Genomic DNA, 26639 nt, shown 5'->3' on the forward strand with positions numbered 1-26639 from the left:
CCCAGTTGAATGTAGTCCTCGGAGGGGAGGGCGTGTGGGCTGATGAAGTCAGTGATGTCTTCGCTGAATTGTGTTTGGGGTCGGGGTGGTCTATAGATGAGGGTGCCTCTGAATGTGGTCTTAGGGTCGGTGTGAATCTGGAAGTGAAGGTGTTCGGCGGTTGTGAGGTTGTCATCGGAACTGGTCGTGATGCGGATGGTGCTCTTATGAACGATGGCGATTCCTCCTCCTGTTTGGTTGATGCGGTCCTTTCGGATGATCTTGTAGCCGTCCAGGATGGCTGTGGCGATGTCGGGCGCTGATGAGGCGTTCATCCAGGTTTCTGTAAGAAAGGCGACGTCGGGCGATTATGGACTCTGCATCGCAGTCATGCAGCTCCTTGGAACCAATGCATCGCCCCCACTGCGCTCTGCATCCCTGACACTGGACTCCTCATCGTAAGCCCCGTTGATGGGACACCTGACGATGATGCAACAGGACAGAGCACCCAAGAACTGACGCAACGCTTTGACTGCACATCAAATTTTCTTTGAGGATCCTCGCAATGATCCGCAACCAGTGGATGAGTGTGGCTCAATGGTTAGAGCGGCAGACCCTGATGCAGAGTTCTGGCCAGGGACCAGGGTTCGATTCCCGCCTCGGCCGGGTCTCGGGCTCAATTTCCTCGGACCTGTTCATTCTCGCCTCGGTGCCTATTCTAATCACGGGCCCCACGCTGAAACTCTGGGCAATAGCTTGCTTAGCCTCCTCACCGGACCGAACAGCGCTAAGGATGCCTGGCTTCACCCTGGGGGTGCCCAGGAGTGGACACTTCACAGGGAAAGCCAGGAGGGGTTCCACAGCAGTATGAGTATCAGCGCCAGGAAGCCAAATAGGCGACACCGCAAGGTGACCGTCTGGTAACCAGGAATTAAGTTACTTTGTTCAGCAGGCCTAACTGGCTCCCTCTAGCACTCCTTTGTGGTTACCTGCACTTGTGACATTTTACCTGTACGGTGTGACCAGATTTCCGAGTTGGTGCTTTGTGGCCCTATGTTCACAGAAATATTTAAGAACACATAACTCCAGTTCTACTGATTGGATTTTTGTCATTTTTGTCTGGTTTTATTTATTAAAAAATGCTCTATTGTTCTAAATTTGTCGTGGACTCCTGCTGTTGTGTGTTTCCATTGTTTCACTGTTTGACATGTTGCACAAATACTTTACACATTGCCTCTAAGTTATGCCTGACTGCTCTGTGCCAAACTACCACGGGGTGAGCACTGGTTAATCTGGGGTCTCTTGATCCTTACCCTGACAAGGATTGCGGTTGCTGTTTGACCAAAGCTCGCACCTCAGTCAACCACAAACCCAATTTCTTACACATGCCTAATATCCCTAATCCCGTTTGGGGCTCAGTAGACAGGTTCTGCCTTAAAGAGAACGTGAAGGAGTGAAAGCCTTTTGTTGTACTATACAGGTGTCCAGTATGAATTGCCTCTGAAAGCCGCTCAAGCTCTGACACTCCTTGAACCTGGAACCAGCATTAAAACAAGGATAGCTAAGGGAGATGGCTTAATACTCTTGTCCCTGCTATGCTACTGATATTTGAGCCTGTGACTATTCTAGCCAAGATTAGATTTTGAATTTGGCAAAAAATTGCTGCAAATTAACTCTTGATCAAGCAATTTAGACACCTCACTTTCTCACACTCCGACATCAAATTATCTTTCAGTCTTTTGATTCACATACATACCCCTGCGATCATGGGGTGTACGAGCCGTACCCCCATTGTACGATCGGTGTATGAGCCGTACCCCCATTGTACGATGGGGGTACGGCTCGTACACCCATCGTACATGGGGTACGGCTCGTACACCGATCGTACAATGGGGGTACGGCTTGAACACCGATCGTACAATGGGGGTAGGGCTCGTACACCGAAGGTACAATGGGGGTACGGCTCGTACACCGATCGTACAATGGGGGTACGGCTCGTACACGCCATGATCACAGGGGTACGGTGCGTACCCCTGCGATCATGGAAGGTACGAACCGTATGGTGAGTATGTGTTTGTGTGCTTTTCCGTACGACTCACACTCGTCGGGTCCGACGGCATGTGTACGAGTCGTATGGTATGCGTACGAGTCGTACGGTTCACGGTTTCAGCCTTACAATACGTATGGATTGAGACGATTCGGACGGATTCACGGAATACGGATCGTACTTCGCGACTCGGACGGACGGGTACGATTCGTACGGAGAGGGCTCCGGATACAAATCGTACGGACGGTTTTTTGCCCGAATCGGAATCGGCCCCTTAGAATATAGCAAATATGATAACTGTCAAATTTGTGACAAAGTAGCCCACCCACCATCTTCTAAGTCAGGCTCGCTGTTTTTATCCAATGTAGATTTCAATTAGACTGCCCGAAATACATACTTTGTAATTGGCAAATTGTGTTTTCTAATGCTCCTTGCAAAAATATATTTCTTATAAAAAGCTATCGGGGATGCAGCATGCGGGTGACTCTGTTCATCTTCTTTGAGTCAATGGGGATGGATCTTGACTGTGTCCAAGGTTGGTGAGAAGTTTTCAAGAAAGTCTTGGGACTGTCGAGTACAGGAAATTGGACCTGACTTTAGATAAGGTTGATTAAGCAAAAAATCTATCAAAGATTATGTTGGTCATTAATTGAATTAGCAAGACTAGGTGTACTAGATTCAGTACATTTTGGGTGATTAGGAATTGAGCAGGCCCTGCTGATTTACTTCACCCCCTTGCTTCTTTTATCTTGTTAAATCTTTAAGGCACTAAGGGGCATATTTATGGCTTTTGTAGTACAGGGCAGCACATCAGGTCACCTTGCTGTGCTTTCCTGTGCCACAGAGAAAGGGTAGGAAAGCACCATATTTATCCAATACAGTGCATTCCTGTCCTTATCCCTTGCACTAGCGCCATTTTGTCAGCCGAACGCCAACGCAGGCACCCTTACACCATGGTGTAAGGGCGCCTGTGTTGTAGGCAAGATTGTGTTTGTGAAGGAAGGGGCACTTTGCTGCACAAAAACAATCCTGAGAGGCTTTTTCCTCTTTGTATGTGTGCTGCAGAGTGCAGCACTCATAGAAAGAGAAATAAACTACGAGAAATCAAGATATTTCTCCTTGTTACGCCTCTCCTGTGGAGGTGCATCATTTTTGGTGCATTTACAGTTTAACCAGTTTTTGTAATTTTGGGAATGGGTCAAAATCTTTGGATGTTGCGTGGGAACACCCAAGCAACACCCATGTACATGCCTCCCTGATGCAGAGTAATGCAATGCACCGGTTTTGCTACTCGCGATTTATTAAGCCTCGCAGGGTCACGCAAGGTGGCTTTGCGTGGCTAAATAAGTCTCATTTTACATTAGCTTCGCTCTTGCACCACGGTGGGTCGTGCAAGGGTGACTCAAAGAGGCTCATAAATATGGCCCTAAATGTTCACTAAAATGAACTTGGTTTGTAATTTTGAGCTTTAGAACAATTTGTAGATACTTCTTTTTTATGAGACACGTAACATTAATTTTTTTAAATAAACATAAAAGCATTGCTTTAAGGTAAAAACATTTTTGTTCTCACTTGGAAAACTAGGACAAGATTTAATGTCCAAAGCTGGACTTAAGGTGAAGCTCAGTTGGATTCATGGCCATGCTTAACTAAGCTTAAACCATTGTATCAATATTTTCTATAAAAATATATATTTATCTAAATATTTATGTGTTTTATTTATTTCTTACAAAGGATTTGCAATTTCATTTCATGTCTTTTAACAATAATTTTGTCATTATTTGAATGTTAATTTAATAAAAGAGAAATGTGGTTCCATTTCCATATAAATACTTTGTTCACAGATTGCAAAGAGGTAGAATCACGCCATTTGGTCCCAGGAGATGTCATCCTATTACCTGGAAATAAACTTTACCTTCCATGTGATGCCATACTCATCAATGGGAGCTGCATTGTCAACGAGGGCACGCTTACAGGTAATATGCTGAATAGGGAATCATTGCAGATACTGTGTTAATGAGGGCATGACTACAAGTATCCAAAAGAATGGTAGCTGTATTGTCAACAAGTACCATGTCTTTAAAAATCACATTTTATGTGGAAATTCCCAATCATTCTCAAATTTTAAAATAATTTTTAATGTATCTATTGTTGTCAGGAGAGTATCTTTATGCTTCTGTCTAAATGTAAAAACCAATCACATCATTACAGCAAGCTAATAGCAAGTATGAATCCCAGTACATGGCGGACCTGTGCATATGGACATCAGTACATCTTATATCTTACTATGTTACACATTCTGTGGATTGTTGGTATGCTAGGTGCTTCTCATTGTTTTGCAAAGGGTAAAAAACCAGTAGATTCAGTTTACACCAACCCAGAACATGCTGCTAAAATATATTTATTGAACAGCCAATCCCAAATAAAATGTCAGAATACTCTAGTGTTTCTTTGCCACAAAGTGGCTTCTAGCAGTTTTGACGAGGAGACCAGAATCACAGTGTATGGAAAAAGGTGATATTCAGTACTCTGTCTAACATTATAATATCTATTCCCTTAGGTGAGAGTGTTCCGGTTAAAAAGATCCCCCTGCCAAACATCAACAACTCAGTTCCATGGAAAATCCATAGTAAAGAGGATTACAAAAAACACATCTTGTTCTGTGGGACTGAGCTCATACAGTCAAAACCATCAAGGATGGAACCCGCAAAAGCAGTCGTACTTCAGACTGGTGAGTTCATACCGTTTATTAACATTCCTTCATCCATATTGCAATGAAAGACTACTACTGAATGTCACTAGACATTTTAGGTTTGTTTAGAAAGGAAAGGTATACTATGGATACTAAAGCAATCCAAACATGTTTGCTAGAATTTAAATTCATCTACTCCATAAAGGTATGGAACAGTTTCTTCATTCTTTGCTGTATGGGTGAATTAGTGGCTGGTTGGGTGGGTGCTTGGTTAAGGGAGGGGGTGTGTGAATGGCTGTATTGTAGAGTAAGTGTCTGTGTGAATGACTGTATGGGTGAGTGAGTGAGCAGATGTGTGAGTGCTTCTTTGGATGCGTGAATTGGTATATAAGTGGTTACATGGTCATGTGAGTGAGTGTGCATGTGCTTATATGAGTGAGTGGGTGGCTGTGTTGAAAGTCTGTATGGGTGAGTGAGTGGGTGAGTGAATGTGTAGGTAAATAAGAGGGTGTGCTAGTAGCTGTCTGTGTGAGTCTGTGGCTGTGTGAGTCGCTGTATGAGTAGTGGCTGTTTGTATGAGTGGCTGTATAGGTGAGGAGTGGATGTGTGTGTACTGATATGTGTTTGTGGATGGGTATGTGAGTGCTTGTGAGGATATGTGATTGGACGTGCAAGAGGTTGCATATGTGTGTGAGTAGATTAGTGAGTGGTTCTGTGTATGATATCATCAGTGATATAATTTGATATGTCATCAGTGATGTCATCAGTGATGTCATTGACCATGTAATAAGTGATGAAATATTTGACGTCGTAAACAGTGCATTGTGGGTGCGTAAAACATAATTAGCTCAGATAACTATAACTGCGGAATTTCTATGGTTTTATAAAAGTAAAATCTGAGCTTATCTATAATGTCCCTGTAACCTTTTTTGTTAGTGAATTTCCAAGGTTTTTTAAATTACATTTCCAAATTATAAAGTCCCAGTGACCTTTGGTTTCTTTTCAGTGAATTTCTAAGGTTTTCACATCCTATATCTTAACTATAACATCCCTGTAACATGTGTGTTTTTAAGTGAATTTCCAGTTTTTTTTAACTAATTGTCATGTTTGCACAGTGCTGGAGAAAGGTGGCATGGCCTCAACCAGCTCTCAGGAACCCTGCTGTGGTGGAGTTACTGGAGGTAGCAGGAGAGCTTCTTGGCCCCCAAGAACCCTCAGCATCCAAGACTACTTCATCCCCCAACCAGTAGTGTGACAGGAGGTGCATTTGTAGAGTGGTGGAAAAAGGGGACGGGGCTTTCGACCAGCTCTCAGCAATCAGGCTGTGTGGGACTTAGTGAAGGTAACAGGAGAGGTTCCTGTCCCCCAAAGACCCTCAGCACCCAAGGGGACTTCTTCCCCCAAACAGTAGTGCACTCTGAGGAGCGTTTGCAGAGTGATGGAGAAAGGGGGCGAAACCTCTGAGAACTACCCGAGGCTGGCTTTTAAAAAGAAAAGTCCTCTTAGGGAAGGGGAGCCACGCCGCCATACTTCCCTTGGCCGATTTCGGCTCTAGGGACCCCATACCCCGGGCCCAGTCTTTTTTTATAAATGTTTTGATTTAGAGGAGGGGGACTGATATGGACCCCTGGGAACCCATCCTCATTTCCTGGCATTCCGGTAATATCTCCGGGGACCCCATCCCCTGAGGCCTGGCCATGTCTGCTGGGTGTCTCCCCCACAGTCCTTGCCAGCTCCCAGCCTCCTGCCGGAGCCGGCATTGCTTTTAGACATAGGGAGCTGCTAAACATAGAGCTACCTCTGTCTAAAAGCAAGTCTGCTCTGTTTCCAGGAAATAAGATAATTTTTGATGCTCTCACTTGTTGGAAGCATAGTGTTTGCTGTGGCTTGGCAAGAGTGGTAAACCTCCCACCAAGGCACAGTTGGCACCCTGGGACATAGGAGGAGCAAGTCCCTCTGGCCATCGATGGCTCCAAGAGAAGGATGCGTGGCCCTGTCCTTTCTTCATGGTGGTGGTACCAAGGAGAGTCCCTGAGGCTCCCCCACCACAAATTGATCATGGCCCGAGAATGAGGAGCTCCCCGGGGCCAGGGTGCGTTCTATAGGCCCTCCATAAAAAATAACTTGTCATATTTTTACATTTTTCTGAAAATAATATAAATTATAATATGAATTAAACGTATTCGTTTAATAATATTTTTTTATATTAAGTATAAGTAAAAACATATATGTATATCGTGATATGTGTTTTATTTTTGTAAATAATTATAATAGATCTCTATGTTTTTAAATTAATTAAATATATTTAATTTCTATTATATTACTGCTGCTTTTTAATATATTTATGTTTTCTTTTTAAGTTTATATATATATATATCTTTATTAAATCATAATATGTTTGACAATGATATTAGTGGCAATCAATTTTATTTTTAATATTTTTGTCAATTACATCATAAGCATAGGAAAAGAAAACTTCTGGTTCGATATTTCACCTTAAGAAGAAAATCATTTCAGTTTTATTAGAAGGTACCAAAATAAATTAAAAAGCAGTGAACAAATATAACTAAAATAAAGAATATTATAATTGCATTGAATAAAAAGCATTACTTCCATGCTCATTGTGCTTCTGGTTGAAAACCTCTAAGTTAGGGCCTTTTTACACATGTTCTCAGACAAAACATGTGTACAATACAGGGTTTCATGAATGAATAGGCATGGCACATCAACAAGTAGAAAACAGGTGAAGACATAGGGGAGGATAGTAGACAAATAGAAAACACTTGCACATCTATCCTGAGAGTGAACCCACACCCAGACTAATCAGCTCGTGGTCTTGATTTCAGCTTGACCCATTAGTAGGGGGGATGGTGAAGTTGGGGGATAAGTCCCCCTACCAGACGGTTATTCTGGTGCAACAAAGGGACCGGCTACTTAACTCAAGTAACACTAACAGTAAGTTGCTGTTCCCTGCCCTAATACTTTAGCCTTTACCAGCAGTTTGATATGCACTAGGCATTTTTATGTAAAAATGTGATGATTGTGCACTCACTCCTCTCATTTTTATGTGTTTTAATTGTAAGTTTTAATTAACTGAACAATGAAGTTTCCTTCATTCACTCACAGTACATTTTTTGTTGAGATTTGCCCACAAAACCACAAAACAAGCCCCAATTATTAGACTTAAATATCACTCAGTTGAGAAACAATTGTTGTAAGATATGGCAATGTTCTATATGAGACACTTAACACTCTCATAAGAAACACAACATCACCCACAAACAGGCCATGTGATAGTCCTCATACCAAGCGTCAAATTGAATAATATAGGCCATGAAAATGTAGCAACATACTCCATGAATTTTCCTACCATGTGTTTTAGATTGGTTAGCGTGTCATTTAATTACAGCTGATTTTGATGTTCTCAGGCTGGATATACCAAAAGAAGTACTGTGCAGCAACACATGGAAGTATGTAAAATGATAGTTAAGCTTTCAAAGCAGGTTTTACATATGAAATGTTTTCCCTTTGCCCAGCTACCCAGCTCTGCCGTCCCATGCTGCTGCAACTGCTCTGCTTCCTCCCTGTTTTTCCTAGTTCTTTCTCTTGCTTTTGCCTTGTTTCTTTACTGATTTCTCATTCCATTCCCCCCGTTCACTGCTTTCTCCTTGCTTTCCCTGTTTTTGAGAGCCTTCTTCTGCTTTTGTGTGTTTTTTTAGTGTTTTATCTTTCCTCGACCACATTTTTTTGAGAGCTTTCTCCTGCTTTTCCTCCATTTTGTACTGCCTTCTCCTTCCTCTTCACCAATTTCTGAGTTCTTTCTCCTACTTTTCCCTTGATTTCCACTGCTTCTCCTTGTTTTTTCCCTCATTTAATGCTCTCACCTGCTCCATGTTTTTCCACCTACCCCCTTGGCCTACCCAGCACCTCCCAGCACCCCTATCTCATCCCAGGACCTACTCAATGGAGGCCACAGTGCGACCTATAGATCAGGATCCAAGCCCAGCTCTCCTCTGCTGCTGCACTGCTTTGCTTCCTCCTCGTTTTTCAGGGTGCTTTCTCCTGGTTTCTCTCATTTTTTTAAATTGCTTTCCCCTTCCTTTCCCTCCATTTTTTCCAGAGTGTTTTCTCCTGCTTTAGCCGTGTTTCTTACTGCTTTCTCCTTCCTTTCTCACATTTGTCTGAGTGCTTTCTCTTGCCTCATTTTTTTTACTGCTTTGTCCTTTTCGTCCCTTTTTCTGAGTGCTTTCGCCTGCTTTTCCCTCATTTTCCCTGCTTTTTTTTCGAAGCAGCTAGCAACTCCACCGCCTTGAAACACCACAGGTGATCTACCTCGCTTTATAAATCTTGTTGATTGATTCAATGAAATTCCAAAATTGCTGTTCATATTCGTGACAATCTGCCCCTCTAGGTTTCAACACAGCGAAGGGTGATTTGGTGAGGTCTATTCTTTACACAAAGCCGGTTGATGCTAAGCTCTACAGAGATGCAGTCAGGTTCATCCTTGGTCTTCTGTTCCTTTCCCTTATAGGATTTACCTATTCGGCGATTGTGCTTAAAAGTAATGGGGTAAGTAGGATCTCAGATGTACATGGAATCCATAACAACACTTACATGCAGTTCTCTCTTTTGGTCTTGCTTTATTCTGCCTTTATGCCCTACCTTTATCTCTGCTGGTGGAATACTCCATTACAATTATGACGGATAACCCGTCCTACGTATTACGACCTCAAAAGAACATAATGGAATCGCAATACATGGATGGGATATCAATCATGTTTCAGATGAAGTATTCCCCTCTGTCGAGATCTAAATCGGGCACTTAGGGCCATATGTAGGTGGCCCAATACTGTTCGGTAACGGTGAAATTCGTTAAATTTTACCATTACCGAACGGTATTTAGGGATTTGAGATGTAGGTGGCTGGATTCAAGGAATCAGTAAATCGCCGAATTCTTAAAATACCGATTCGGAAAATTACCGAATCCGAAATCTTATGTAGGGAGCACTCAAGTGAGTGCATATTTGATATAAGGATTCGTTATTTACCACCAACTACAAGTTGGTGGTAAATATCAAATACCTTTAAAAAAGCAATTTTGTGCTTTTTTAAAAGTGCCATGTGGCAGACATACATGCCCTTAGGGCATGTATGTCTGCCACATGTGTACACATGCATGATTCAGGGGTGCAACAGGGTGTCAATGTGACACCCTGCCAACCTTGAATTTGCTCCCCCTATTACCAATTCGGTACTTACCGAATCGGTAATTCCCATTTCCCATTCATTCCTGAAAAAATCCCGAATAAGTAATTCCGAATATTACCGATTCGGTATAATTTACCGAATTTTTACCTATATACTATTTACCGATTCTGAAATACTGAATCGGTAAAATTCAGTATTTCAGAATCGGTAAATAGTGATTACCTACATATGGCCCTAAGTCTTCTTGATGGGCAACAACTGTTTGGTTCCTACGTGAATCATTGTTTCTTTTCCAATATCAGCAAAACTTAAAATAGCATGATGCATCCTGTTGTACAACCCAGGTCAAAGCATTCAATAAGCAAATTCCAAATAGAGGTCATCCTATTAATCAATTATCACTTTGTTACCTCACAAGTTAATGCCGTCAGCAGCCATTATTTTTACAGAGTAATCCTGTACATTCTTAGTATGAACATTGCTATCAATAAGTATAATTGAGTAGTCTCTATAGAAAAGATCTTATCCTATCTCTAAGTTGTACGCAGAAAGTGATATATCTTAGAAGCGTGTTACAATATGTCATCTCTGGTTGTGACTAAGTAGATCTGATAAGAGATCCCTATTTTCCACCAATCACCAATAAGTTAATTTGTCAACCCTTGACATATCTAGCTGGCCACCAAGTTGGAACCCCAGACTTCAAGGGTCTTGATTTTATGCTACCTGCTTTAAGGTTCAGTCAATCAATCAATCAGGGGCTTATAAAAAGTGGCTACTCACCCAGAGGTTGTCAGGGCGCTGAAGGCTGCTGTTCCCTCTGGGCGGAGGGTCATTTGAAGAGCCAGGTCTTGGTGTGGTTCACGGCACCTGTCTACACCGCGTACTGCTCAGTTTCGGGAGAGAGCAGCATGAGGTGATGAGTGAAATGGTTGAATTAATCACATCCATGTGTAATTTACTTTAACCCCTTCACTGCGGTGGCTATTCCGCCGCAGTGCTAAGGGGGTGGGGCGGCCACGCGGCGAGCGCATGCTGGTAACGGAACCGCTCCGTCACCAGCCGCGGTTGCGCTGTGCTCATGACGGAGCGGTTCCGTCATGGTCCCGCACACTCAATGGAACGCTCAGCGCAGGCGCGGAAACCGCAAGCGGGCATTGACGGAACCGCTTCGTCATCAGCACAGCGCCACGCAGCTGATGACGGAGCGGTTCCGTCATCAGCAGGGGAGGGGTTAAGCAGCATCGCTGTCAATATTTCTGTCACCTGTCGTCCCGTAGTCAAGAAATTTAGGTCAAGATCTAAGCCATATGACCTGTGTGTGTCAAGACTCTGTCGCACCTCACTAATGTGGCACAAAGTAAAATATTTCTGAATTGTAATTCAGATATATTGCAAAATCAGGCAATCTAGGCATTTAGTGGGAGAAAGGGCAATAAGGACTTATGGTTGATCTATTTCTGTAGTAGCTCAGTGAGAAGAAATGACAGACTGAATTGTGGCCTAAAGAAATAAGTAGTTCTATAAAAAGAGAAGCATCCTTACACATGCTAAATTCCTATGCTATACCTCCTTTTGAGAGTAAATCTTGACTGTTTGACTCTACCACCCTACGACATTTAGGGGCAGATTTACAAGCCCCCTGCTCCACCATTTCGTCACTTTTTTGGTGATGTACTGGTGGCGTAGGGGGCTCCTCGATATTTACAAGGACAGGAAAAGCCACTCTGCGTGACTTTTCCTCTCCTTGTAAATACGGCCCCTTCACATGCAGCACTTTGCGTTGTAGAGGCGTTCCAAGAGTGTTTCTGTGGATGTTCCCACGCAACACCCATGGAAAAAGACACATCTCCAGATTTACAAGAAATCGTAAATCTGGAAATGCGTCTGAATGCTACACCACCCTAGAGGTGACGTAGCGAGGCGCAACGAGGAGAAATTTTTTCATTGCTCCTCGTTTTTTCCTCTTTCAATGCGTGCTGCATTCTGTAGCATGCATTGAAAAGGAAAATGCCTGTAATTATTCTTTTTGTGCAGGAAGGTGCCCCGTCCAGCACGAAAACAATCTCGTCATCGACGCAGGCATCCCTGCACCATGGTGCATGGATGCCAGTGCCAGTGCAAAGCTGCAGTTTATGCGCCATTGCAGGGGGAAGCACAGAGATGCAACATATTCTTGTAAATATGTTGCATCCCTGTGCTTCGGAAGTGCCACATCGTGGCGCAGTCAATGGGTTTGCAGTGCCATGCTGCGGCACTTCCTTGTAGATCTGCCCCTTAAATGTAAATGTAAATCTAAATGTGTGTATACTTGTAAAGCGCACTATCACCTGAAAGGTATCTTGGCGCTGTATACCGCTGTGGAACCCTTCCTGGCTTTCCCTGTGAGATGCCCCCTTACTGGGCACCTCCAAGGTGAGGCCAGGCATCCTAGCGCTTTCGGGGCCGTTGTGGAGATTAAGCAAGCTATTGCCCAGAGTTGCAGAGTGGGACCCATGGTTAGCGTAGGCACCTAGGCGAGAATTATCGAGTCCATGGACATTGAGCCCAAGACCCTGCAACGTCGGGAATTGAACCCTGGTCCCAGGCCAGACCTCTGCCTCAGGGTCTGCCGCTCTAATCGGTGAGCCACACTTCTTAAAAAGGAGGTACTAAACACGACAAGAACATCATAAATTGCCTATCTTGTACCTATCCCCCAGAGCCTTGAAACATTAAAGGGTGAAATATTCACGCTTTACAAATACGGATTGTGTCTTTCTTTGTGTAGCACAGGCATTGCCAGATAAAGACTGATTTGAAGGGTTGAGGGGTATATATACAAAGATGACACTGCTGTTTTCACACAGTGGAGTGTCAAATAATTTACCACTGCCGTACGACAAATCCTAACGCCATGTCAAGTCAGAGAATCTTATATAGCGCGCATATCACCGGTAGGTCTCATGGCGCTTGCAGAGATTCTAAAGACTGAAGGTCATATTCAACTGCGTTATGTCTGGTCAAACAGTCACATTTTCAATTCTTTGTGGAAACGCTGGTTGTCCACAATGGAGAGAAGATGAAACGGCAGCTTGTTCCAGAGATGGGGGTCGAGAAAAGAAAAGGAACGACCCCCGTTAGGTAAGGTGCGGACTCACAGTGGGTTAAGAAAAGATTTTGAACTGGGCCTTAATTTTCTTTCTGGCTGGTATCTTTTAAGTTTTTTCGCTAAATAACCAGGCCCAGTGCCATAGATACTTTTATGAGTTAGGAACAAGATTTTAAAGTGACCTCTTTTTCTAACTGGAAGTCAGTGGAGGGACCTCAGACTTGGGACTGAGGGGGATCTTGGTGGTAAATTTAAGAATTTGCAGTTTAGGAAAGAGGACCTCATTTAGAGAGGCTAATAAGGCATTCCCCTGATCCATGCGGCTTACAATTAAGTCCTGGAGCAGAGGCTTCCTGGCTTCGATAGGTAGCCATTTAAAGTTCTTGTGTAGCTTCCGCAGGATCCCGTAACAAGTAACCAGCACAAGATTGTCATGGTTTTTCATGGATAACTTGTTGTCAATCATTATTCCAAGATTGCAGACTGCTTGTTTTGGGGAAAGGCATGGGCCCAATGCCTGAGGCCAACAGCTGTTAGACCAGTACTCATCATCCCTGCCGAACAGAATGATCTTGGTTTTACTGCCATTTAGCTGTAATTTGTTATTGCCCATCCAGTTGTTGATGTGGGTCAGACAGTTTTTAAACCAGATCATTGTATCTGTAGGGTCAGGACCAAATGTGATCAACAGCTGAGTGTCATCAGCATATAACACAACCTCAAACCCATAAGACCTGATTATCCGGGGCAGAGGTGTTACATAAAGATTAAAAAGCATCGGGCTCAGGATTGACCCCTGGGGAACTCCAATGCTTACTGGTCTGCTGCATGAGGCCAGGGCATCTATATGCACAGTAGTGGAGCGTTCCTCTACATCATTTTTAAACCAGTCCAGAGCTTTCCCTCAGACCCCCACCTCCCAGAGCTGTTCTTCTAAAATTATATGAGAGAGTGTGTCAAAGGCGGCTGACAGGTCCAATAGAACCAGCATAACTGATTCTCTTTTATCCAAAGCCAGCCTGATGTTATCAACCATCTCTACTACTGCCGTTTCGGTGCCATGCGCCAACCAGGATCCTGATTGCGATGGATCAAGAAGTCCATGACTTTCCAGATGGACAGTAAGTTATTTATTTACCAAGGATTCGAGCGCCTTCCTGAAATAAGGCAGTAGCGAGATGGGACGGTAATTGCCTGGTTCTCTGGGATTTAGGATTGTTTTTTTCAGGATTGGCCAGACTTGAGCTGTTTTCCATCTTATCGGCACTGTCGCTTGGTCTAGTGACATATTAAAAATCTCTGTTACATTTGTTATCAACAGGGGTGCTAATTGCATAAAAAGCGAGGAGGAAGAAGATCTGCTGGAGAGCCTGATTTTATCTTAGCAATGGCTACTGATACCTGCTTGCGGATCACAGTGTTAAATTCTAACAGCAGAGGCAACAATGGTTGGCTATTCGCAGCTGGGCGCAAGTCAATGTTGTTGACATTGTCTTGGGGGGAGGATCTATAAATAGCTTTAACCTTTTCATTGAAAAAATAGGATACTCTATTGACCCATTCTTGTGTGGGGAAGAGAGAACTGGTTAGCCTGAGGAGTGGTAAACTCCTTCAGAATTTTATATAACTCTTTACTGGAGTTAGCGGCATTGTTAATCCTCGCTGTTAAATAAGACTTTTTGGCCTATTTAATATTGTTTAGATAGGTACAGTGGATCAATTTATATCTGATTTGATCTTCCATAGCTTTTGTTTTCCTCCAGTGCCGTTCGGCAGTTCTGCTGGAATGTTTCTCAGTTTTTAATGCTGATGTAAACCATGGAGAGGCTTTGCCTTTAATCTTGACCCTTGACATGGGTGCTACTGTGTTCAAGGCAAGTATAATGGCCTCTTCAAAGGCCGTAGTTGCTTGATCTACATTATCTGTATGAGGTATGGCTTCAGCATTAAAGTAGGTGGAGGAAAATGTAGGAGTGACTTCACGCCAGGGCCTGATTAAGGCACAGTCATTATCCTTGCAGATTATTGGAGCATCCATACGAATGCCAAATTTTAGCAGATGATGGTCCGACCAGAGTAGAGGTTGAGGTTGTTCAACTGTGAGTTTAGCTGAGTTAGTGAACAGTAAATCCAAGGTATGACCGGCCTGATGGGTAGGACCTACTACCAGATGCACCAGTCCTAATGTCGGTAGTGAAGTTTTCAATTGGCCAGTATCGGGGTCCTGTGATAAATCCGCATGATAATTGAAATCTCCTATGAGAATAAAATTATTTGCGGCTAGAACACAAGGTGCAATGAGTTCCAAGAGAATATTTACAAAATTCTTTTTTTTGCCCTGGGGGTCTGTAAACTAAAGCCCATGTCCATGTTTCACATGAATTGGTCAAAAATAAAAAATAAAAAGTATTTCTGCTTTGTCTGTGTTGCAGGAATCTAGCATGATGATTTCTCATTTTTCCCCGGTGGCCACTGCTATCCCTCCCCCTCTCCCAGCCGCTCTATCTAATCTAGTTAGCTGATATTGGGATGGGAAGGCAATCGCTATGTCAGGAGATGCCTGGTCCTGGAGCCATGTTTCAGTTATGAAACAAACATCCAGTTTTTCAAGATCTAGGAGGCTCGATAATTCTAGAGCATGTTTGGGAATGGACCGGGCTTTAAGATATTGTCTGTATAGTTGATGGGGACTATCAGGTAAGTCCCTTTTTATCTCAAGGCAAGAGGTGGTTGCCATAAATGATTCCTTAATGGAGGTCTAAACGCCAACCGTTGGAGGCACAAAAAACTCCTTGGTACATGATAGATCTTTTGGTTTCAAAATATTGAAGGGCCTATTTAAAGATTTTAGCTCTGTGCTAGAGTAATGCTGAATGGCCATAGTAGGTAGCTTACCTTCCATTTTGCCCCATATAATTAAAAAGGCTGGGGTTCTGGAGGCTGGCGGTGGTCTGGTGCGGACGGGCGCAGATATGCCTTTGGCTCCCTTTCCTGCTTTAAATAGGCAGAGGTGGACGCAGCCCCTCGACAGCCAACACGACCGGAACCATCAGTCCCAAACCAGAAGTGTACAAATAAGCCCTGAGTCCCTCCGCACAATCGGCACAAGCCGCGGCGGACTGGGGACCGGGCACTGCTTAAGTCACGCAAATCAAGTGAGTAATGAACAAATCAAACATACGGCGATAGTTTCAATGCAAAAAAGGCATGTTACAGCTTTATTTACAATACAGGGCTATATGGCATTGGGAAACATTTGCGGCAGAAAGAAAATGCACGCTACGGTACAAAATGTGATGTTCGGCCAATTAGAAGCAAGAAAATACATGCATGTGAGCCTAACGTCACTTTTGTACGTCCAGCAAAAAAACCCACACAAAAACGCTGCTAGAATAACAAATATACACTTACCTGAATGCGGAATGGAGCAGTCAGGAATGAATGAGAACAGTAGAACAATCCCCTAACCCCACTACCAGTCAGGATGGCCAGCCAGAGTCCAAGGGGAAAAAGAAGTGCAAGTTCAGACAGGAGGAAAATACATTCTTGATTGTGGAGGTGATGGAGCACCAACATCAGCCCTTCACCAGCTCCAAAGAGTAAATGGGGAATTTAAAGACCATTTGGCAGTCCATTGGGAACCAGTAGAACTGTGTAGCTGGAGTTAAGAGGACAGTGATAGATTGTAAGGAGCACTGGCACAATGCCAAGTGCAAAACTAAGGAGAAACTGGCAACCAATCTACAGGCAGCATTGTAGACCGGAGGTGGTATGCAGTGCCCCAGGAGAAGCGGGACCCCTTAGAGGAGCACACATGGCTGCCTACCACCACCGCAACGCTGCTCCCATGTTACAAAACCAGCAGATCCTCCTCGCTGCTGTGCTGCCACATGTATTGGCACAAATGAATGCTGCTGGAGGCACAGGATTCACATGTTGCACCCCTGATGTGTGTGTACCTCCCTCGGCTGCCACATCTACAACACCACATTCACGGGAGACACCACTCACATCAGAGGAGGAAGGTGTGGACGGTACCTCTTTCCAAAAACGAAATGTCAGGTAGCATTCATACAAGCCATATACCCAGTTTCTCCTTAACTCTGTGCTGATGAACATGCTAGGGAACACCTGCTGTCACTGCCCTCATTTTGACGTTGCCCTGTTCACCTTGAAAATTTGTGGACTGACAATGTGGCCTAACCTCCCTTATGACACCATGATCATCATCTTGACTGAAGCACTCCTCACCTCAACATGTTCCATGACATGTTCCCTACATGGACTTTGTCTGGAAACCCACTGGCTCTAAACATCCTTTGGGGTTGTTGTCCTTTCAATTTTAGCTGTGATCTCCTACAACATTAGCACTGATAAATAAATGCTCCAAAAAGCACAACCTGTATGTTGTGTGTCTCTATGAGTCAGGAAAAGGTTCACCACTGGCCACTATGTGAGGCTACAACACCAACTACTAGCCAAGGGGACATATTTGCGGAGTCTGGGACAATGCAAGGCAGAGAGCGTAACATATATTGGAAGCACATTTATGTAATGACAAGTAAGCGCTTATTTAACGTTGCAATAATTTAATCCCACTGGTATCATACAGTCATTGTGAATGGTGGGATCAGTGTGTTGGGTCCATTCATGGTTACTAGTAAGCATACAACATTGGCTTGACAAATACATGCTGCAAGTGTGAGTGGTTACGGGGAAGCAATAAGTGTATGAGTTTGAATACTAAATGCGCAAAGTCAGCGAGCACAACATCCTTCCAAGGCATGTTGCATTAGAAACACACACATTGATCCTGCATGTGAACACAAGATGAGCACAGTGTCAACATTCATCCATGAATGCCATGTCCACTGCTCAACAAAGTCTTATTGTAACTAACCCTGGGCGTAGTTCGCGAAGTAGCGCAACGTGTAGCTACGCGAAGTGCAATTCGCACTACACGCGGTACGCGTAGCATTACGCGAACTGCGTAGTGCATTGTTCGCGATGATTGCACAGTGCCGTATACCTGTCGGCACTGTGCAATCATTGAAAATGGCATCTTGCACAGAGCAAGCTGTCGTTTTCTGCTGCTCGAGCAGATTTGTACTCAAGCAGCAGCTTTCTCAACGCAGACTGGTAGTTTCTCATCGCGAGCGGTCGCGAGTATATGCGACCACTCGCAATCAGAAACCTGACCTCCCCGCATTGAAAATCTCACCGGGAGGTTTATTTTCCACGCTCGCGATCGGCAACTTGATGTTGCTGATCACGAACGAGGAAAAAGTCTCACCGGGATGTCATTTTGCTTGCTCATGGTCGCCAACTTGATGTTGAGGACCGCGAGCAAGCAAAAAATGACGGCTGCGCTAAGCTTCCTGTATTTGCACTGTGCTACGTGCAATTCCCGTAGTGCGAAGTAGCTCAAACTTCTCAAACTACGCGAGCGAGCGTAGCGTAGTGCTTTGCCCAGGGTTAATTGTAACATCCTTGAAAGCCATGGGCAACCCGACGGATCTCTGTCCGTGGCTAAGAAGCCCACTCCCACATGTTACCAGGCACTGCAAGCAAAGACAAAAGCAATTACAAAACTTCATCAGAGCACCCATGCTCACTGCCATGCAGTAAATCATGACATACACCTGTATGCAGCAAAGTATTAGATTTAATTAAAATATAAAAGTTTAAGCAGGAATTATTATCTACCCTATTCTAAATACCTATCCTAACCTATTCTACACTAACTTAGCGTATCTACTACTTTAAAACTACCTCATCTTAACACAATAGCATGACATTTTAAACAACCACCCATCTGCCTTCAGCCAGAAACTACACCTAAACATCAACTACCTACACATAGAAAACAAAATAATCATATATATGTATATTTTTTTATACATTTTAAAGTTTTTTTTGCATTTATTTTTATACATATGAAACACATCCTCCTCTCACTCCCTAACTAACGCAAAGTTGCCCTACCCACTAATAAACCAAGCCACCCCTAAAAATGCCCTTAAACTACACTATTACTAAAACTACTCTACTCTAAAATAACCTACAAAATCCTATAGAAATTAACCCCGGGCAGAGACCTCCGCTCCACCCACGGAGTGTGCAGAGATTTGTCTTCTCAACATTTCACAGAGAATGCAGAGAAAGGAAATCTCCGCACAATCTGCAGTGGAGAGAAGCCCCCGCGTCCACCCCCTATTTTAACAAGTAATTAAACATTAATAAAAAATAAATTTAAAATCACTTACCTGTACTGCGGCATCCCTGGGCTGCCCTCCTCTTCCTCGTCGTCTTGATGATCCTTGTGACAAAGGCAAATGCGTGCAGGCCTGTGCATTTCTTGCGAGAAATGCGCATGCACGGGCGCGCATCCATGCACCGTTTTCACAAGGATTAGCGAGACGAAGAGGAGGAGGGCAGCCTGGGGGCACCACAGTACAGTTAAGTGGTTTTACATTTATTCTTTTTAATGTTTAATTTCTAGTTATAATGGGGGGGTGGCGGTGGATGGCATTGCGGAGTTCCACGGAGTTTGTTTGCATCTCTGTTGACCTCTATGTACCCCCGCTACGCACACTATGCCCGGGGTTAAGAAAATGTCTACATGTCAAGCAGGGTGAACGGCAGAAGGGGTCCCCATGGGAGTTATCTTTTGGCCTGCCAAACTGCCTGCTTAATGTCCTGTAGCAGGAATAAGACCTGGTCCACCTTGTTTCTGAAGACTGCCTCTTGAAGCTTCAGGTCAGACATGTTCTTCCTCATGTCCTTCTCAAATTGTGAGGGCCCTCCTGTGGGCTGAGGTGTGGGTGCCAGTGGTTGAGAAGACGTGCTGGTGGAGGTAATTTGGATGGCTGTTTGTGAGGCCCCTAATATCAATTATCCATGGCAGGGTGAGCTTCCACTTGTGATCATTGGTGGTCCCATCGGAAATACAGACCACTTCCTCTGGGCCTGATAATGCCGCTTCATGGCCCTGTATGCCTTGGCAATCCTCTTAATTTGGTGGAAGTGCACCTTATGATGGATGAATTGGTGCTGGCCATCACATGTCATGTTGTCTATTGAAACAATGAGAATATATGTCACTCAAAGGCTGACTAGGAACAGGAATCAACATCAGGAAATATCTTAAATACCATAACACCTAAGGAAGTAGCCCCTACACCCTAAATTCATCTTGCAGCTTAGAGTGACTATACACATACCTGTATCTAGCATGTGAGATGTCATCAGGCCTAATTGCAAAGTAAGCGCTAATTGTTAGAATGTGCAATAGCAACACCATTGGCAGATCTAATTTTGATCATTTCAATACAGAATATCTTTGGAAAAATACATTTTAGCTACCCATGGAATGGTACACATTTTCACCTTCACTGTGTATTAGTGTACCTTGGGCATCCTGCAATGACCTTAAAGCCATGGGCATTTAACACATTGATAAGTGTCATGTCGTGACAGCACTTTTTTCCTCACAACATTCAGTAATTGATAAGGCAAGGAGCCATATCAGAACACATTGCTACCTATACAGATAGTTTGCTAAGTATGACATGTAACGATGCAGAAAAAGTACCACACAGCATATAAAGGAATATGGACCTTCTCATATTTGACCTCTAGCACCTCCACGGTGGACCATGCCACCACTCAATACATGCTACAATATCATGGCATGTGCAACTGACATGCATTCTGTCGCATTCGCAGCCACATCCATTACTAATGCTTATCAACTACCACATACAATAGCATTGTCTGAGGCTGTGATCATGGCTCCCCTCTCAATCGACTTTCAAATTGTCCTTCCCAGATAGGCAAATTGTTCTCCTGAACAATAGTCAGACCCTGATAAACATGCAACACATCACCACAACTTTCCATGGCCTATTTGTCACCTTCCAAATGTTTTATTGTAATGAGGATGCACATTTAATCTGGCAATTCTCTCATCATCTGACATCACACTCACCCCTTGCAGTATGCACATTGCACAGGTAAAGATGCTCACCGCTGATGTTGGGGTTTCTAGAGTTGGCTATCTCAGGTTCCTTGTATGTGGGGGGTCCAGCTACAAGACATAACAAGGAAAGCACATCATTTAACCTATTAAACATATTTGATAAGCAACAACAGCACAGTACATATGCAAGGCTATTGGCTATGTCTCCCTTCTGGTTGACACAGTAGACCTGCCTGGATGATGCACATAGTTAAAGCTGGCTGAGTGAAACACACATGTTACTACCTTACACATGCACCTGTTGGCCATTTAGCAGAATCTTGTGCTGACCCGCATCACTACCTAACTACACAATGGTAGCTGACTTGGATGCTGCTGTGCACTTAAACAATTCACATACCCTACTCAGTGAGGTAATCGTATCCAGAGGCCTTTGAAAAGCAGACACCAGTAGATGAGTAAGCTGCACGAATCTTGATTCATGGGTACTGGTCCACTGAGTAACATGAGTACTGTACCTGGCAGTGCTGCTGAGTACATGATATCTTACACTCAGGTTCCATACATCCTCAAACAGATTTATACATAATAGATCCAGAGGTGACCTGCGCATTGTAAGCCATGGCAAGCCTCATTGATGACAGACGACTCTGGGGCGGTATGCCAAGAAGAATCGTTGGCACATCACTTTGGGGCTTCATTACAAGCCTCCAGCACAGCCGCTACATATATTTTGATGTTGTCAGAAGTGAAATGCCAGTAGTTCAAGGGCCTTGTAAATAAGCCCTTTTAGGTATTGAGTATCTTCTGAGAAGCGCCATCACAACTGCACATGACAAAGGCCTGCTGAGGAATTAGCAGCTGTGGAGCACATCTGCACTACCTGCCCTGTCATCACATAAGTTGTCTGGATATGCTATGGCATTGTATATCAAATCCGTGCTTGCCGGGACTCATCTCTGTCACCTACAGTAACAGTGACAATAGTGTGTGCCACACAGTGTCACAGATGGCACTGATGCATATTGTGCCAGCACTATAGGCATGGTATTTGCCCCTTTTACATGAGGGCATGACTAATTAGAGAAAAACATTCTTGTGAGCCATAATTCATGGCTAAAAAGCGTCAATGGGTATATGAGAAACAGAAGAGAGCAGACACATTATGTGTGCTTACATGTCGGTTCACCAACTTTGGTGCTCACGTACTGTAGTAGGTCGAATTGTTGTAAGGCGTTTTAGGATCCGAGCGAAATTTCCCGATTCATGCCCTTATATTGGTACAATTCACATTGCCCTTATAAAGGCATAGAAATCATACCCTTATTTAGACATAGCCCTTGCAGTCCAAATACAGGCATGGCTACTTCCACCCGTACCGAGAACGTCACAACGATTTCTTGGAAAATCGGCTTAAGCAGTCAGGGACCACCCCTTGCTTGAATATTGATTTGTCCAAGAACTCATGTACTTTACAAAGAACTACTATTCCCTTGGGGTACTTTACTGATGTTATTATGCCCGACTTTACGTCAAACTATGCACCTTCAAGGTATAAATATGTCTTCACTTGCTCTAGCAAGACACAGTGGTTTGGAGCAGTTCGACTATCTACTTGCCCGACGCAGCTCACTACAGTAAGTGCTGAAGGAAGCTGACCCTCCAGCTAATGCACTGATCGAGACGCTGTCCTTTCTCTCACTGAGAATCCAACTACTGTCTTTCCAAGCTCCCCTTGCGGGGTGTTGGGAATCAAGTCCCAAAACATAGATACCAGACCGCCTTCATTCTAAACTATGGTATGGAGCTGATTAGAACCTAAGAGAAATCTTGGATAGATTCTTGGCAAAAGAAAACTAAACCTAGGCTACACAATACTTACTTCTTCCCTTGTTTATCGACTTAGGTTAGGTACATCGGGGTAGGCGTATTTTAGAAACACCAGTTGAGTATTTTTAGTCATTGTTATTTATGTATGTATTTTTATATGGCTTAAAAACCATACAATGCTCTTACAGTATTATTTCATAATATTGTTCTTGCTGTACGCATTATACTTTGCAGCCTGCATTACGATTGTAGCAGTTAATTTCTTCCGTATGAGAAAGAAGACTGTTCAATAAATCCTTTTATTGAAAAGCGCCTGTCTCTCTAATTCTCTACAACTCTGTAGAAACGAATCATGCATGATTGACTGAGTAAAATTCTTATCTATTATTTCCGCGACTCTAGAGATACATTTCTTATTCTTGGGCAACAAAGTTGTCATGTTTATGCAGTTGTCAGAAACTAATCCCTTCTTGTGTTTTCGAGAAAGTATCTAGTGACCTCTGAGCTAGCTGGAACTCACTATTAAGTCTAATATATTCGATAGAGACCCAGTCGACCTCAGTCCTACGTCTAAATCTATAGGATATATTATTCCAATGCGCAGAGCCTATTGGGAATATAGGAACTACACTACAGAATTCCCTGCTAACTGGACCTTCCAAGCAATGTTTCAAGTACGGGTTGTCACAGTCCTCTCCATGGATATGCGGCATCTGTTGCCTTATGCTCTCCCATCTTTGCTGCCTGATTTTAACAGGGTAGCCTTATTCACACAGCCCCCAAGAGCTACCATGTTCTGAAGATAATGGCAGACCAGCCAGAGGAATGCCCCTAACTCCTGCACGTTCATGAGGTGACTACGGCTATCCCCCGGCATTATTTCAGCCACAAACAGCAATCCTACCACTACACTCAAAAAAATAATACATGTATAACAAATATACCCCAAAAGACAAACACCCAACAGCACACAGGACAATAAACAACAATATACCACTAAAACACACAAAAAGGACTTGATGGGCACAACAACGAGGACAGCGGACACAAGGCACAAACTCCAAAAGCTCCAAAACCACTCTCCAGCACAATCAATATACCACCACTACCAAGCACAGACAGGAAAACTCTGACTTATTGTGAAAGTAACTTCACAGTTCTGGTTTGCAGCATGAAGGATACATTACATCACTTCCCTTCATCCATTGTTTCACTTCCCCAGGTGGATGTGGCACGTTTTCAGTCTATGCGTCCTTATTTTTTTTTACGCTAACACTTAAAGGGTCCATTTCACAAAAGGCCTAATATGTTTTGAGATGGGCTGTTCATGTAAATATTGAGGGAAACATCCTCGACAACGCAACTTTTAACACGCAGTGCCTTTACGACGCAACTTTTACAACGCAGACCATTACAACGCATTGCGCTGGGGGGCGCTCTAGGATAGGGAATAGGTTTAATTTACTATCCAACACCTTCCCTACTATCCACGGGGACTGGAGCTGGAATTGTAAATTAAACTATTCACTATCCAGCGCCCCAAAGCACTATGCGTTGTAAAGGCATGTGTTGTAAAAACAGCGTTGTAAAGGCATGCGATGTAAAAGCATGCGTTGTAATGTCATACATCCAAATATTGACAGTGCATATATGCCCAAAATTGCACACAGCATGAGTCACTTTATTAAGACACGCCCCCATTGACTGAGGAATTTGGGCATGCAGAACTGTGATAACGAAAGGGCTAGAACCGTCAGATCCCAAAATTGAAAGCTGATAAAATTTCTGAGACTTCATGATCAGGTTTTGAACACCGCTGCGCACTAGGAGTACCTATGTATTTCGTTATTATTTTGTATTTTAATGAAAACTCTATACAGATCATTGCCACAATTATAGTCATGCTTTGACCAGTGGAACAAATGACTACACAATGTATTTGATTTACAAAGAAAACATTCTGTCATTTACCTTATTTTGAAGACACAGCAAAGTCAAAGCAAATAATAAGTAATTCTGCTAAATCATACTACATTAGAAATAAAGGGGCTAGATGTAGGTAAATAGGATTTACCGAATCTAAAATACCGAATTTTACCGATTCGGTATTTTAGAACCGGTAAATGCTATGTAGGTAATAATTCGGTAAAAATTACCGAATCGTTAAGATTCGGTATTTACAGAATCGGTAATTACCGATTAGGTAAGTGCCATTCATTCCATTGGGCCTGGAGGCCCATAGGAATGAATGTGAATTACCGAATCGGTAAATACCGATTCGGTAAAATAGGGAAAGAGTCAAGGGTGGCAGGGTGTCACTTTGACACCCTGTTGCACCCCTGAATAGTGCTTGTGTGCACATGTGGCACACATACATGCCCTCAGGGCATGTATGTCTGTCACATGGCACAGGTGTAAATGCACAGATTTGCATTTACAGAAGTATTCGTTATTTACCACCAACTAATAGTTGGTGGTAAATAACGAATCCTTAAAGCACAGAAGCACTCTTCAAAGTGCTTCCTACATGTCATTTACCGATTCGGTAAATACCGAATTGGTAAATGATGATTCGGTAAATACCGAATTGGTAAATGATGATTCGGTAAATACCGAATTGGTAAATGATGATTCGGTAAATACCGAATTGGTAAATGATGATTCGGTAAATACCGATTAGTTATTTACCGAATCAGTAAATTTGCCACCTACATCAGAAAAGGCTACTACCGGTCGGTAACAGCCGATTTTGGCCGTTACCGACCGGTAATAGCCTTCCTACATCTGGCCCGTAGTCTTCATGACTTCTCGACATTTTAGGATTGCATAATGCATAATTATGACCCTGCTGACACATATGTTTTTTTTAGCGCAATGTCAAATGTGCATTATTTGAATTATGTTTTAAATCATGACATTTTTATACTGTAATTTTATCTGATGTTTATGGGGAATTTTTTTATGATTTTGAGTAACTAAACAATAAACTTACTTGTGTGTGACGCATTATTTGAATTATGTTTTATATCATGACATTTATATACTGTAATTTTATCTGATGTTTATAAGGAATTTTTCATGGTTTTAATTAACTAGGTTCTCTCTGTGCCAAGTTATTTTTTTTAATTTTCTTTTTACTAAAAATTCAACAAAAGAAAGACTTCAGGTGACATGGCCAGTTACACATTTGCCCATGGTACAGATCCATACATCAAACAGTAAATACAAGATAATGATCAAGGGATCATCGGGATTCCTTCGCCCCCTCTCCTTCCAGACAGATCGGAGGCGCACAGATGTCACCTCGGTAACTGTTCCAGTCCCCCCATACCTTTCCCCACTTTTGGGGACAACCTTTGGATACGTAGACCGATCTCTCCCTGAACATGCACAAATCCATGTCCTCTGCCCATTTCCCAACCCGGCATGGCTGTCTAGCTACCCACAACTGAGCGATGTTGCGCTTGACAACCATGCATGCCAACGTCACCCACTGTCTCCTATACACACACAGATCTGTGGGTTCCCAGACATTTAAAATACAGGACAGCCCGCAGTCTATCATGAATCTCTACCCTCTGTGCTAAGTTATTAATGTTACCCATTGGCAATGCATCAGCTTCCCCCAGGGGTGCCAGATACTACCACTTCCATGGAGTCAGTGCAACCACTACTCAACCTCCAGCCAAATATCACTGTGTCACACAGTGGAGGTATCAGGTTGTAATCAAAATGTTAAAGTGTGCACCTAAACACCTGGAAGTAGATGTATGGATTGTACCATTCAATTGTTTGGATAACTGCTATTCAT

General features: G+C 43.2%; 1 protein-coding gene across 1 annotated transcript in view; it reads left to right on the forward strand.

The window, feature by feature from the left end:
• Window positions 1-26639, forward strand: part of LOC144792084 (putative cation-transporting ATPase 13A4) — a 439619-nt gene that overhangs the window by 149068 nt on the left and 263912 nt on the right. Inside the window, exons 11-13 of the mRNA XM_078666936.1 lie at window positions 3871-4002; window positions 4587-4757; window positions 9130-9287. Coding sequence (XP_078523062.1) covers window positions 3871-4002; window positions 4587-4757; window positions 9130-9287 — 461 coding nt within the window. The remainder of the gene's footprint in view (window positions 1-3870; window positions 4003-4586; window positions 4758-9129; window positions 9288-26639) is intronic.

The sequence above is a fragment of the Lissotriton helveticus genome, chromosome 11 (assembly GCF_964261635.1).
Source record: "Lissotriton helveticus chromosome 11, aLisHel1.1, whole genome shotgun sequence".
NCBI classification, from domain to species: Eukaryota; Metazoa; Chordata; class Amphibia; order Caudata; family Salamandridae; genus Lissotriton; species Lissotriton helveticus.